Genomic DNA, 14471 nt, shown 5'->3' with positions numbered 1-14471 from the left:
GGTATCTGTTACAACCAGATTACAACCAACTGTTCTCTGTTACAACCAGGTAAAGAAATCTGTTTCATTAAATTATCAAGACATCTACTGCTAATCATCACTATCAATATTATTTATTATGTAACTGACACAACTAACACACCTTTACTGCAACCACTTTCTATCTACTACTACTGCTAACATTCATTATACTGCATTATTCCTTCTACTACTGCTAACATTCATTACACTGCATTATTCCTTCTACCACTGCTAGCATTCATTACACTGCATTATTCCTTCTACCACTGCTAGCATTCATTACACTGCATTATTCCTTCTACCACTGCTAGCATTCATTACACTGCATTATTCCTTCTACCACTGCTAACATTCATTACACACTGCATAATTCCTTCTACTACTGCTAGCATTCATTATACTGCATTATTCCTTCTACCACTGCTAGCATTCATTACACTGCATTATTCCTTCTACTACTGCTAGCATTCATTATACTGCATTATTCCTTCTACCACTGCTAGCATTCATTACACTGCATTATTCCTTCTACCACTGCTAACATTCATTACACTGCATTATTCCTTCTACCACTGCTAACATTCATTCCACTGCATTATTTCTTCTACTACTGCTAGCATTCATTACACTGCATTATTCCTTCTACTACTGCTAGCATTCATTACACTGCATTATTCCTTCTACTACTGCTAGCATTCATTACACTGCATTATTCCTTCTACCACTGCTAACATTCAATACACTGCATTATTCCTTCTACTACTGCTAGCATTCATTACACTGCATTATTCCTTCTACCACTGCTAGCATTCATTATACTGCATTATTCCTTCTACTACTGCTAGCATTCATTACACTGCATTATTCCTTCTACCACTGCTAGCATTCATTACACTGCATTATTCCTTCTACCACTGCTAGCATTCATTATACTGCATTATTCCTTCTACTACTGCTAGCATTCATTACACTGCATTATTCCTTCTACCATTGCTAGCATTCATTACACTGCATTATTCCTTCTACCACTGCTAGCATTCATTACACTGCATTATTCCTTCTACCACTGCTAGTATTCATTATACTGCATTATTCCTTCTACCACTGCTAGCATTCATTACACTGCATTATTCCTTCTACCACTGCTAGCATTCATTATACTGCATTATTCCTTCTACCACTGCTAGCATTCATTATACTGCATTATTCCTTCTACCACTGCTAGCATTCATTACACTGCATTATTCCTTCTACCACTGCTAGCATTCATTATACTGCATTATTCCTTCTACCACTGCTAGCATTCATTATACTGCATTATTCCTTCTACCACTGCTAGCATTCATTACACTGCATTATTCCTTCTACCACTGCTAGCATTCATTATGCTGCATTATTCCTTCTACCACTGCTAGCATTCATTACACTGCATTATTCCTTCTACCACTGCTAGCATTCATTATACTGCATTATTCCTTCTACCACTGCTAGCATTCATTACACTGCATTATTCCTTCTACCACTGCTAGCATTCATTACACTGCATTATTCCTTCTACCACTGCTAGCATTCATTACACTGCATTATTCCTTCTACCACTGCTAGCATTCATTAAACTGCATTATTCCTTCTACTACTGCTAGCATTCATTACACTGCATTATTCCTTCTACTACTGCTAGCATTCATTACACTGCATTATTCCTTCTACCACTGCTAGCATTCATTACACTGCATTATTCCTTCTACTACTGCTAGCATTCATTACACTGCATTATTCCTTCTAATACTGCTAGCATTCATTATACTGCATTATTCCATCTACTACTGCTAGCATTCATTACACTGCATTATTCCTTCTACCACTGCTAACATTCATTACACTGCATTATTCCTTCTACTACTGCCAGCATTCATTACACTGCATTATTCCTTCTACCACTGCTAGCATTCATTACACTGCATTATTCCTTCTACCACTGCTAACATTCATTACACTGCATTATTCCTTCTACTACTGCTAGCATTCATTACACTGCATTATTCCTTCTACTACTGCTAGCATTCATTATACTGCATTATTCCTTCTACTACTGCCAGCATTCATTACACTGCATTATTCCTTCTACCACTGCTAGCATTCATTACACCGCATTATTACTTCTACCACTGCTAGCATTCATTACACCGCATTATTCCTTCTACTACTGCTACTGTAGCATTCCTTGCACTGCATTATTCCTTCTACTACTGCTAGCATTCATTACACTGCATTATTCCTTCTACTAATGCTAGCATTCATTACACTGCATAATTCCTTCTACTACTGCTAGCATTCATTACACTGCATTATTCATTCTACTACTGCTAGCATTCATTGCACTGCATTATTCCTTCTACTACTGTTAGCATTCATTACAGTGCATTATTAATTCTACCACTGCTAGCATTCATTACACTGCATTATTCCTTCTACCACTGCTAGCATTCATTACACTGCATTATTCCTTCTACCACTGCTAGCATTCATTACACTGCATTATTCCTTCTATCACTGCTACTGTAGCATTCATTACACTGCATTATTCCTTATATCACTGCTACTGTAGCATTCATTACACTGCATTATTCCTTCTATTACTGCTAGCATTCATTACACTGCATTATTCCTTCTACCACTGCTAACATTCATTACACTGCGTTATTCCTTCTACTACTGCTAACATTCATTATACTGCATTATTCCTTCTACTACTGCCAGCATTCATTACACTGCATTATTCCTTCTATTACTGCTAGCATTCATTACACTGCATTATTCCTTCTACCACTGCTAACATTCATTACACTGCATTATTCCGTCTACCACTGCTAGCATTCATTACACTGCATTATTCCTTCTACTACTGCTAACATTCATTATACTGCATTATTCCTTCTACTACTGCCAGCATTCATTACACTGCATTATTCCTTCTACCAGTGCTAACGTTCATTATAATGCATTATTCCTTCTACCACTGCCAGCATTCATTATAATGCATTATTCCTTCTACCACTGCTACTGTAGCATTCATTACACTGCATTATTCCTTCTACCATTGATAGCATTCATTTCACTGCATTATTCCTTCTACCACTGCAACTTCCATCAGTGTTACGGCTTCAGTTGCTACTTCCCCTATACTACTGCTGCAACACCCTTGCAAGAACTAGCAACAGTGTGTTCCCTCTGAAGTGTGGGCTAGATTAGCATAGCTATATATAAGGCGCTATTTCAACCTCTGGGGTCTCTGAGGGATCGACCATGATTGATCCCGCCTCATCTTTGATATCTGTGTGGGATTCTCCTATATTGAACTGACACTGATGTTAGGTTTCAAGCCCACCACACCATGAGGAACTTTAAATTGTAATTTTGTCAGGGGAAGTAGCAGGCTGCCCTTTGGCCCCTTCTTTTCTGCACTGCACTCAAAACTATATTGACTGAAGTGGGATGGACAATACACACAGGCACACAATTTCATATACACACTTGATCAGATTGAGTTGTCTCTGTGAAATGTAAAAAAGGCCAACATGAAGGCCAAGTCATTCCCAGAGGAGAGTGGAGAAAACTCTATGCTACGGTAGGTAGATCTGTGTGATTGAGAATGTAGAAGTGCTACCTATGCCACTGTCCTCTCGCTTTGACTACTAAGGAGCGAAATAGAACGACGGCAAACCAGGACCAATCCTGAGAGGAACCTGGATATTGGAGGGTGCTGTACAGGGCAAACTCATCAAGGAGCATCATTGGGAAAAATCGTTGGGAGAAAAGACTCAAAAGTTCTAGGCAGTACACTGCAGAGGTTCTCTCATTTGGCCAATTCACATTTTATTTGTCACATGCGCCGAATAAAACTGGTGTAGACTTTACCGTGAAATTCTTGTTTACGAGCCATTCCCAACAATGCAGTTAACAATTTTAAAATAAAACAGTAACACAAGAGTAATACAATTAAATACAGAAGAATGGAACTACAGTATATGTGGAGCTATATACAGGGAGTACCAGTACCAGATCAATGTAGCATTCATTACACTGCATTATTCCTTCTACCACTGCTAGCATTCATTACACTGCATTATTCCTTCTACCACTGCTAGCATTCATTACACTGCATTATTCCTTCAACTACTGCTATTACAATGCAACCTCCCGAGTGGCGCAGTGGTCTAAGGCACTGCATCACAGTGCTAGCTGCGCCACTATAGATCCTGGTTCGAATCCAGGCTCTGTCGTAGCCGGCCGCGACCGGGAGACCCATGGGGCGGTGTGCAAGTCGTCCAGAGTAGGGGAGGGAATGGCCGGCAGGAATGTAGCTCAGTTGGTAGAGCATGGCGTTTGCAATGCCAGGGTTGTGGGTTCGATTCCCACGGGGGGCCAGTATAAAAAATTAATGCAGTGGAATGAATGGTAGTAGAAGGAATAATGCAGTGTAATGAATGTTAGCAGTAGTCGAAGGAATAATGCAGTGTAATGAGTGCACTCACTAACTGTAAGTCGCTCTGGATAAGAGCGTCTGCTAAATGACTAAAATGTACTGCTACTGTGGCATTCATTACACTGCATTATTCCGTCTACCACTGCTAGCATTCATTACACTGCATTATTCCGTCTACCACTGATAGCATGCATTATTCATTCTACCACTGCCAGCATTCATTACACCGCATTATTCCTTCTACTACTGCTAACATTCATTGCACTGCATTATTCATTCTACTACTGCTAGCATTCATTCCACTGCATTATTCCTTCTACTACTGCTACTGTAGCATTCATTACACTGCATTATTCCTTCGACTACTGCTAACATTCATCACACTGCATTATTCCTTCTACTACTGCTAACATTCATTCCACTGCATTATTCCTCATACCATTGCTAGCATTCATTCCACTGATTTATTCCTTCTACTACTGCTAGCATTCATTACACTGCATTATTCCTTCTACCACTAATAGCATTCATTACACTGCATTATTCCTTCTACTACTGCTAGCATTCATTATACTGCATTATTCCGTCTACCACTGCTAGCATTCATTACCATGCATTATTCCTTCTACCACTGCCAGCATTCATTACACCGCATTATTCCTTCTACTACTGCTAACATTCATTGCACTGCATTATTGCGTCTACATTTACATTTTAGTCATTTAGCAGACGCTCTTATCCAGAGCGACTTACAGTTAGTGAGTGCATACATTTTCATACTGGCCCCCCGTGGTAATCGAACCCACAACCCTGGCGTTGCAAACGCCATGCTCTACCAACTGAGCTACACGGGGCCCTACTATAATAATAATAATATGCCATTTAGCAGACTTACAGTCGTGTGCATAAATTTTTACGTATGGGTGGTCCCGGGGATCGAACCCACTACCATGGCGTTACAAGCGCCATGCTCTACCAATTGAGCTACAGAGGACCACTGCTAACATTCATTACACTGCATTATTCCTTCTACCACTGCTAGCATTCATTCCACTGCATTATTCCTTCTACTACTGCTAGCATTCATTACACTGCATTATTCATTTTACCACTGCTAGCATTCATTACACTGCATTATTCCTTCTACTACTGCTAGCATTCATTACACAGCATTATTTATTCTACTACTGCTAGCATTCATTACACTGCATTATTCCAGCTACTACTGCTACTGTAGCATTCATTACACTGCATTATTCCTTCTACTACTGCTAGCATTCATTACACTGCATTATTCCGTCTACCATTGGTAGCATTCATTACACTGCATTATTCCATCTACCACTGCTAGCATTCATCAATATGCATTATTCCTTCTACCACTGCCAGCATTCATAACACTGCATTATTCTGTCTACCACTGATAGCATTCATTACAATGCATTATTCCTTCTACCACGGCCAGAATTCATTACACTGCATTATTCCTTCTATTATTGCTACTGTAGCATTCTTACACTGCATTATTCCTTATACTACTGCTAGCATCCATTACACTGCATTATTCATTCTACCACTGCTAGCATTCATTACACTGCATTATTCCTTCTACTACTGCTAACATTCATTACACTGCATTATTCCTTCTACCACTGCTAGCATTCATTATACTGCATTATTCCGTCTACCACTGCTAGCATTCATTACCATGCATTATTCCTTCTACCACTGCCAGCATTCATTACACTGCATTATTCCTTCTACCACTGCTAGCATTCATTACACTGCATTATTCCTTCTACCACTGCTAGCATTCATTACACTGCATTATTCCTTCTACTACTGCTAGCATTCATTACACTGCATTATTCCTTCTACTACTGCTAGCATCCATTACACTGCATTATTCCTTCTACTACTGCTAGCATTCATTATACTGCATTATTCCGTCTACCACTGCTAGCATTCATTACACTGCATTATTCCTTCTACTACTGCTAACATTCATTACACTGCATTATTCCTTCTACTACTGCTAGCATCCATTACACTGCATTATTCCTTCTACTACTGCTAGCATTCATTATACTGCATTATTCCGTCTACCACCGCTAGCATTCATTACACTGCATTATTCCTTCTACTACTGCTAACATTCATTACACTGCATTATTCCTTCTACCACTGCTAGCATTCATTACACTGCATTATTCCTTCTACCACTGCTAGCATTCATTACACTGCATTATTCATTCTACTACTGCTAGCATTCATTACACTGCATTATTCCTTCTACTACTGCTAGCATTCATTACACTGCATTATTCCTTCTACTACTGCTAGCATTCATTATACTGCATTATTCCGTCTACCACTGCTAGCATTCATTACCGTGCATTATTCCTTCTACCACTGCCAGCATTCATTACACCGCATTATTCCTTCTACTACTGCTAACATTCATTGCACTGCATTATTGCGTCTACATTTACATTTTAGTCATTTAGCAGACGCTCTTATCCAGAGCGACTTACAGTTAGTGAGTGCATACATTTTCATACTGGCCCCCCGTGGTAATCGAACCCACAACCCTGGCGTTGCAAACGCCATGCTCTACCAACTGAGCTACACGGGGCCCTACTATAATAATAATATAATAATAATAATATGCCATTTAGCAGACTTACAGTCATGTGTGCATACATTTTTACGTATGGGCGGTCCCGGGGATCGAACCCACTACCATGGCGTTACAAGCGCCATGCTCTACCAATTGAGCTACAGAGGACCACTGCTAACATTCATTACACTGCATTATTCCTTCTACCACTGCTAGCATTCATTCCACTGCATTATTCCTTCTACTACTGCTGCTAGCATTCATTACACTGCATTATTCCTTTTACCACTGCTAGCATTCATTACACTGCATTATTCCTTCAACTACTGCTAACATTCATTACACTGCATTATTCCTTCTACTACTGCTAACATTCATTCCACTGCATTATTCCTCATACCATTGCTAGCATTCATTCCACTGCTTTATTCCTTCTACTACTGCTAGCATTCATTACACTGCATTATTCCTTCTACCACTAATAGCAGTCATTACACTGCATTATTCCTTCTACAACTGTAGCATTCATTACACTGCATTTTTCCTTCTACCACTGCTAACATTCATTACACTGCATTATTCCGTCTACCACTGCTAGCATTCATTACCATGCATTATTCCTTCTACCACTGCCAGCATTCATTACACCGCATTATTCCTTCTACTACTGCTAACATTCATTACACTGCATTATTCCGTCTACCACTGCTAGCATTCATTACACTGCATTATTCCTTTTACCACTGCTAGCATTCATTACACTGCATTATTCCTTCTACTACTGCTAGCATTCATTACACAGCATTATTTATTCTACTACTGCTAGCATTCATTACATTGCATTATTCCAGCTACTACTGCTACTGTAGCATTCATTACACTGCATTATTCCTTCTACTACTGCTAGCATTCATTACACTGCATTATTCCGTCTACCATTGGTAGCATTCATTACACTGCATTATTCCATCTACCACTGCTAGCATTCATTAATATGCATTATTCCTTCTACCACTGCCAGCATTCATAACACTGCATTATTCTGTCTACCACTGATAGCATTCATTACAATGCATTATTCCTTCTACCACTGCCAGAATTCATTACACTGCATTATTCCTTCTACTATTGCTACTGTAGCATTCATTACACTGCATTATTCCTTCTACTACTGCTAGCATTCATTACACTGCATTATTCCGTCTACCATTGGTAGCATTCATTACACTGCAATATTCCATCTACCACTGCTAGCATTCATTAAAATGCATTATTCCTTCTACCACTGCCAGAATTCATTGCACTGCATTATTCCTTCTACCACTGCTACTGTAGCATTCATTACACTGTATTATTCCATCTACCACTGCTAGCATTCATTAAACTGCATTATTCCTTCTATTACGGCTAGCATTCATTACACTGCATTATCCATTCTACAACTGCTAGCATTCATTACACTGCATTATCCATTCCACTACTGCTAGCATTCATTACAATGCATTATTCCTTCTACTACTGCTAGCATTCATTCCACTGCATTATTCCCTCTACTACTACTAGCATTCATTACACTGCATTGTCCCTTCTACCACTGCTAGCATTCATTACACTGCATTATTCATTCTACTACTGTAGCATTCATTACACTGCATTATTCATTCTACTACTACTAGCATTCATCACACTGCATTATTCCATCTACCATTGCTAGCATTCATTACACTGCATTATTTATTCTACTACTGCTAGCATTCATTACACTGCGTTATTCCTTCTACTACTGCTAGGATTCATTACACTTTTTATTTTATTTATTGATTTATTTCACCTTTATTTAACCAGGTAAGCCAGTTGAGAACAAGTTCTCATTTACAACTGCGACCTGGCCAAGATAAATCAAAGCAGTGCGATAAAAACAACAACACAGTGTTACATATGGGGTAAACAAAACATAAAGTCAAAAATACAACAGAAAATATATATACAGTGTGTGCGAATGTAGTAAGTTATGGAGGTAAGGCAATAAATAAATAGGCCATAGTGCAAAAATAGTTACAATTTCGTAATTAACACTGGAATGATAGATGTGCAAAAGATGATGTGCAAATAGAGATACCGGGGTGCAAATTAGCAAAATAAATAACAATATGGGGATGAGGTAGTTGGGTGGGATAATTTCAGAATGGCTGTGTACAGGTGCAGTGATCGGTAAACTGCTCTGACAACTGATGCTTAAAGTTAGTGAGGGAGATAAGAGTCTCCAGCTTCAGAGATTTTTGCTGCATTATTCCTTCTACCACTGCTAACATTCATTACACTGCATTATTCCGTCTACCACTGCTAGCATTCAATAAAACTGGTGTAGACTTTACCGTGAAATTCTTGTTTACGAGCCCTTCCCAACAATGGAGTTAACAATTTTAAAATAAAACAGTAACACAAGAGTAATACAATTAAATACAGAAGAATGGAACTACAGTATATGTGGAGCTATATACAGGGAGTACCAGTACCAGATCAATGTGGAGCTATATACAGGGAGTACCAGTACCAGATCAATGTGGAGCTATATACAGGGAGTACCAGTACCAGATCAATGTGGAGCTATATACAGGGAGTACCAGTACCAGATCAATGTGGAGCTATATACAGGGAGTACCAGTACCAGATCAATGTGGAGCTATATACAGGGAGTACCAGTACCAGATCAATGTGGAGCTATATACAGGGAGTACCAGTACCAGATCAATGTGGAGCTATATACAGGGAGTACCAGTACCAGATCAATGTGGAGCTATATACAGGGAGTACCAGTACCAGATCAATGTGGAGCTATATACAGGGAGTACCAGTACCAGATCAATGTGGAGCTATATACAGGGAGTACCAGTACCAGATCAATGTGGAGCTAAATACAGGGAGTACCAGTACCAGATCAATGTGGAGCTAAATACAGGGAGTACCAGTACCAGATCAATGTGGAGCTATATACAGGGAGTACCAGTACCAGATCAATGTGGAGCTATATACAGGGAGTACCAGTACCAGATCAATGTGGAGCTATATACAGGGAGTACCAGTACCAGATCAATGTGGAGCTATATACAGGGAGTACCAGTACCAGATCAATGTGGAGCTATATACAGGGAGTACCAGTACCAGATCAATGTGGAGCTAAATACAGGGAGTACCAGTACCAGATCAATGTGGAGCTATATACAGGGAGTACCAGTACCAGATCAATGTGGAGCTAAATACAGGGAGTACCAGATCAATGTGGAGCTATATACAGGGAGTACCAGTACCATATTATGGGATTGATTCCTGCATGATACAGCTGGGGTGTATTCACTAGGAACCAAACGGGCCGAAAAACAGAGAGGGACCTACCCGAATATGCAGTTGCAAAACCTTTGTCACGGAGCAAAACGTTTTTGCTACGGTGTGTAGTAATGAATATACCCCACGTGAAAGACCTCTACTAGAAAGTAGACCTGTACCAAACCTGTAAAGCTTCAGGATCACTGTTCCGTAGGCTGTGGCAAAGCCCAGGAGACGCACCCATCTCAGTAGGATACAGCGCAACACGCTGGGGTTGAAGTAGACTATCATCACCTAAAGAGAAGGGGAGATCCACATTACCGTCATTATACTCCACTTACCTTTTTTTTTAACAGAAGTAGTCCTACTTGTTTAGTATTGTTCCTGTTTATTAGACAGGGTAGTGAAACAGGAGGGGGTGTAGTCCCGTGTAGCTCAGTTGGTAGAGCATAGCCAGGGTTGTGGGTTCGATTCCCACGTGGGACCAGTAGAAAGAAAGTATTAAAATGTATGCACTCACTAACTGTAAGTCTAACTGTAAGTCTGTAAAACGCTAGAGCAGTGGGTTCAAACCCATGCTCACAGCGGTAGATAGTAAATGTGATCCAGAGGGTGGACCACCCTAGGCCACAACTTCACTTTATAACCGTAGGTTTATTTGACAATGCACATTTATCAAGTTTTTTGTAAAAGTGCCAGATTTTGTGCCAGACAGCTAATTTTGAACTGTAGTCCCTCCCTAGGCAGAGAGCAATAAACATCTCTGAGGCATCCCATTTCTCTTTCTGTCTTGCTGACAAAACTTCAGCTTTTGTTAATTGTCAAACCCAGTTGCAGGAGAACATTGGGTAAATATCTGACACAGGGCCAGGCTGGCTGCCTCTCATTTTCTGCATGTCGTCTAAACGGTGATCCACAGGCAGCGGCTTGGAAAATATCGCCCTGCCGTTCTTTCTGTGTGAAGTTCATTCTAGCCAGGATGGAGGCATGCATGGTGAACTGAACCAAGGGGTGTTTGCTTTCGGATTCTGTATGTTTACATACTTATTTCATGATAATATTCCAGCAGCTGCAGAATCGCAAATGTCACATCTCACGCGACTAAAATAGATTTGTGTTATAAACCCCATACTGAATATGCAATATATTGTGACAATTTGCACTGTTTGAGTTTAAACGTCAAGATGGAGAACCTTGTATTGTGAATTCAACCGCTATGAAATATGAACCATCTAACTATTATGTAAACCATGTAACTAGTATGTCAACCATGTAACTAGTATGTCAACCATGTAACTAGTATGTCAACCATGTAACTAGTATATCAACCATGTAACTAGTATGTCAACCATGTAACTAGTATGTCAACCATGTAACTAGTATGTCAACCATGTAACTAGTATGTCAACCATGTAACTAGTATGTCAACCATGTAACTAGTATGTCAACCATGTAACTAGTATGTCAACCATGTAACTAGTATGTCAACCATGCAAGGGCTAGTTTACATATTTGAGAATGCTCAAGTTAAGCTGTTGTCCCAGACTAAACTGCTTTGCTGGCTTTCAGCAAAATAACAAAAAGAACCAGGATTTGGACTATTCCACGATACTCACAACCTATATCCCTGCAAATAATTGGGATGGCCTTTCCAAAACTTTCGGGGGCCAAATAAAACCACCCGTGGGCCAAATTCGTCCCGCTGGCCGCCAGTTGAGGAACCCTGCTCTATGGTATACCGTGCAATTTATCTACTTCCAAGTCCCATGGTGCAGTGTGGCAGTTTGAGAGATGGCAGGTATCCTCTACAATTAAGCAGAGTGACAGACGCACCCACACCTATCCCATGAGGCGAGACGGCAGAACATCTGTCGCCGATCGGCAACCAGCCCGCTTAACTTGCAAACAGGGAAAATGTCTCTCCCTGGATGGGATGAAACAACGGCTCAGCGCCACACAATGCATGAAGCACATATCACACTTCCATGATATGAGAGGAGGACTCATTTAGCTGCAGAATTCACTGGTAGAAAATGTTGGTGATACTTTCGCTGACGGGTACCTGCGTAAGGACTTCATAACACATTAGTACCCCATACATACCACATTCATAAGCAGTACATGAGCACACTTTCATGACGATATGAGAGAGACTGTTTTTTAATGGTGGGAGGTTGGAAACATCTTGGTAAAACTTAACTTGAAGGGTACCTGCATAAGGACTTCATTACACATTAATAAGCCATACATAGGCCATTCATAAGCCATACATAAGCCATTCATAAGCCAACCATAGGCCATTCATAAGAAGCACAGGCTTTTCATAGATGCAACAACAGAAGTTGACCGCATTCTTAATCCTCTACCCAAAGTTTGTTATATCAAACACTGTTAATAGGAAATGTGTGCAAAGCTTTGAGTCACGCGTCTCTCATCTCGAAGAGACAGATCACGCATCTCTCATCTTGCAGAGACAGATGTGATAGCCGAATAGGTACACCCACAGTCTAGGGATTTAAATACGCAGTGTAGGAAAGATCCACAGTTACTACTAGTATAACCTAACTGCAGCCACTTGTCATGGCTCATGGCCAGAAGCAAAGAAAGCAGCCCAAGACCGGCAGCTTTGGAGACCTTTAGTAACTTGATGTTCCTCCAGGAACCAAGAAGTAAGTAAGTGAGTATACCCTAACTGTCCAAGATGCATTTGTATGTAATACTAAGTATATATTTTCAGCATGGACTCTCAGTTTTCCTCCCATGAAAAACAAGGCTCCCGTTCATCATGACTGTAGATGTGATGGACGGAATCAGGGGAGGTCAGATGACATGAACCCCTGGCTGTCAGCTGGCCTTAAAACTCCTGTATGTCATACTGCCATGTTGGTGTCCTTCAAAGTAACTTACATGTATTTTCCTTCATGTAGTATCTGGGGCTAGAGAGGGGAAAGTTTGGATTTTGATTGAGGAGCTAAAAATTAGGGAAGTGTTCTAAGTGTACCATATGCATGCACACACACACACACACACACACACCCACACACACACACACACACACACACACACACACACACACACACTCACGCAACATCACGACAACCCTCTAATGACAACAATGGCCTTTATATTGTATACCCCCCCAACATAGCCAGAGCACTGCATGATCATTAGACTGGCCCTGTCACTGTACTGATGACCTCTTCTCCATAGACTGGCCCTGTCACTGTACTGATGACCTCTTCTCCATAGACTGGCCCTCTCACTGTACTGATGACCTCTTCTCCATAGACTGGCCCTCTCACTGTACTGATGACCTCTTCTCCATAGACTGGCCCTCTCACTGTACTGATGACCTCTTCTCCATAGACTGGCCCTCTCACTGTACTGATGACCTCTTCTCCATAGACTGGCCCTCTCACTGTACTGATGACCTCTTCTCCATAGACTGGCCCTCTCACTGTACTGATGACCTCTTCTCCATAGACTGGCCCTCTCACTGTACTGATGACCTCTTCTCCATAGACTGGCCCTCTCACTGTACTGATAACCTCTTCTCCATAGACTGGCCCTCTCACTGTACTGATGACCTCTTCTCCATAGACTGGCCCTCTCACTGTACTGATGACCTCTTCTCCATAGACTGGTCCTCTCACTGTACTGATGACCTCTTCTCCATAGACTGGCCCTCTCACTGTACTGATGACCTCTACTCCATAGACTGGTCCTCTCACTGTACTGATGACCTCTTCTCCATAGACTGGCCCTCTCACTGTACTGATGACCTCTTCTCCATAGACTGGCCCTCTCACTGTACTGATGACCTCTTCTCCATAGACTGGCCCTCTCACTGTACTGATGACCTCTTCTCCATAGACTGGCCCTCTCACTGTACTGATGACCTCTTCTCCATAGACTGGCCCTCTCACTGTACTGATGACCTCTTCTCCATAGACTGGCCCTCTCACTGTACTGATGACCTCTTCTCCATAGACTGGCCCTCTCACTGTACTGATGACCTCT

The 14471-nt window shown here is 40.9% G+C and overlaps 1 protein-coding gene across 1 annotated transcript in view; it reads right to left on the bottom strand.

The window, feature by feature from the left end:
• LOC121581639 (probable G-protein coupled receptor 158) overlaps positions 1 to 14471 on the bottom strand; it is a 100404-nt gene that overhangs the window by 23902 nt on the left and 62031 nt on the right. The window contains exon 6 of the mRNA XM_045224630.1: positions 10636 to 10745. Within this exon, the coding sequence (XP_045080565.1) occupies positions 10636 to 10745 (110 nt within the window). The remainder of the gene's footprint in view (positions 1 to 10635; positions 10746 to 14471) is intronic.

The sequence above is a fragment of the Coregonus clupeaformis genome, chromosome 14 (genome assembly GCF_020615455.1).
Source record: "Coregonus clupeaformis isolate EN_2021a chromosome 14, ASM2061545v1, whole genome shotgun sequence".
Taxonomy (NCBI): domain Eukaryota; kingdom Metazoa; phylum Chordata; class Actinopteri; order Salmoniformes; family Salmonidae; genus Coregonus; species Coregonus clupeaformis.
This window is presented reverse-complemented; position numbering and strand designations above follow the sequence as displayed.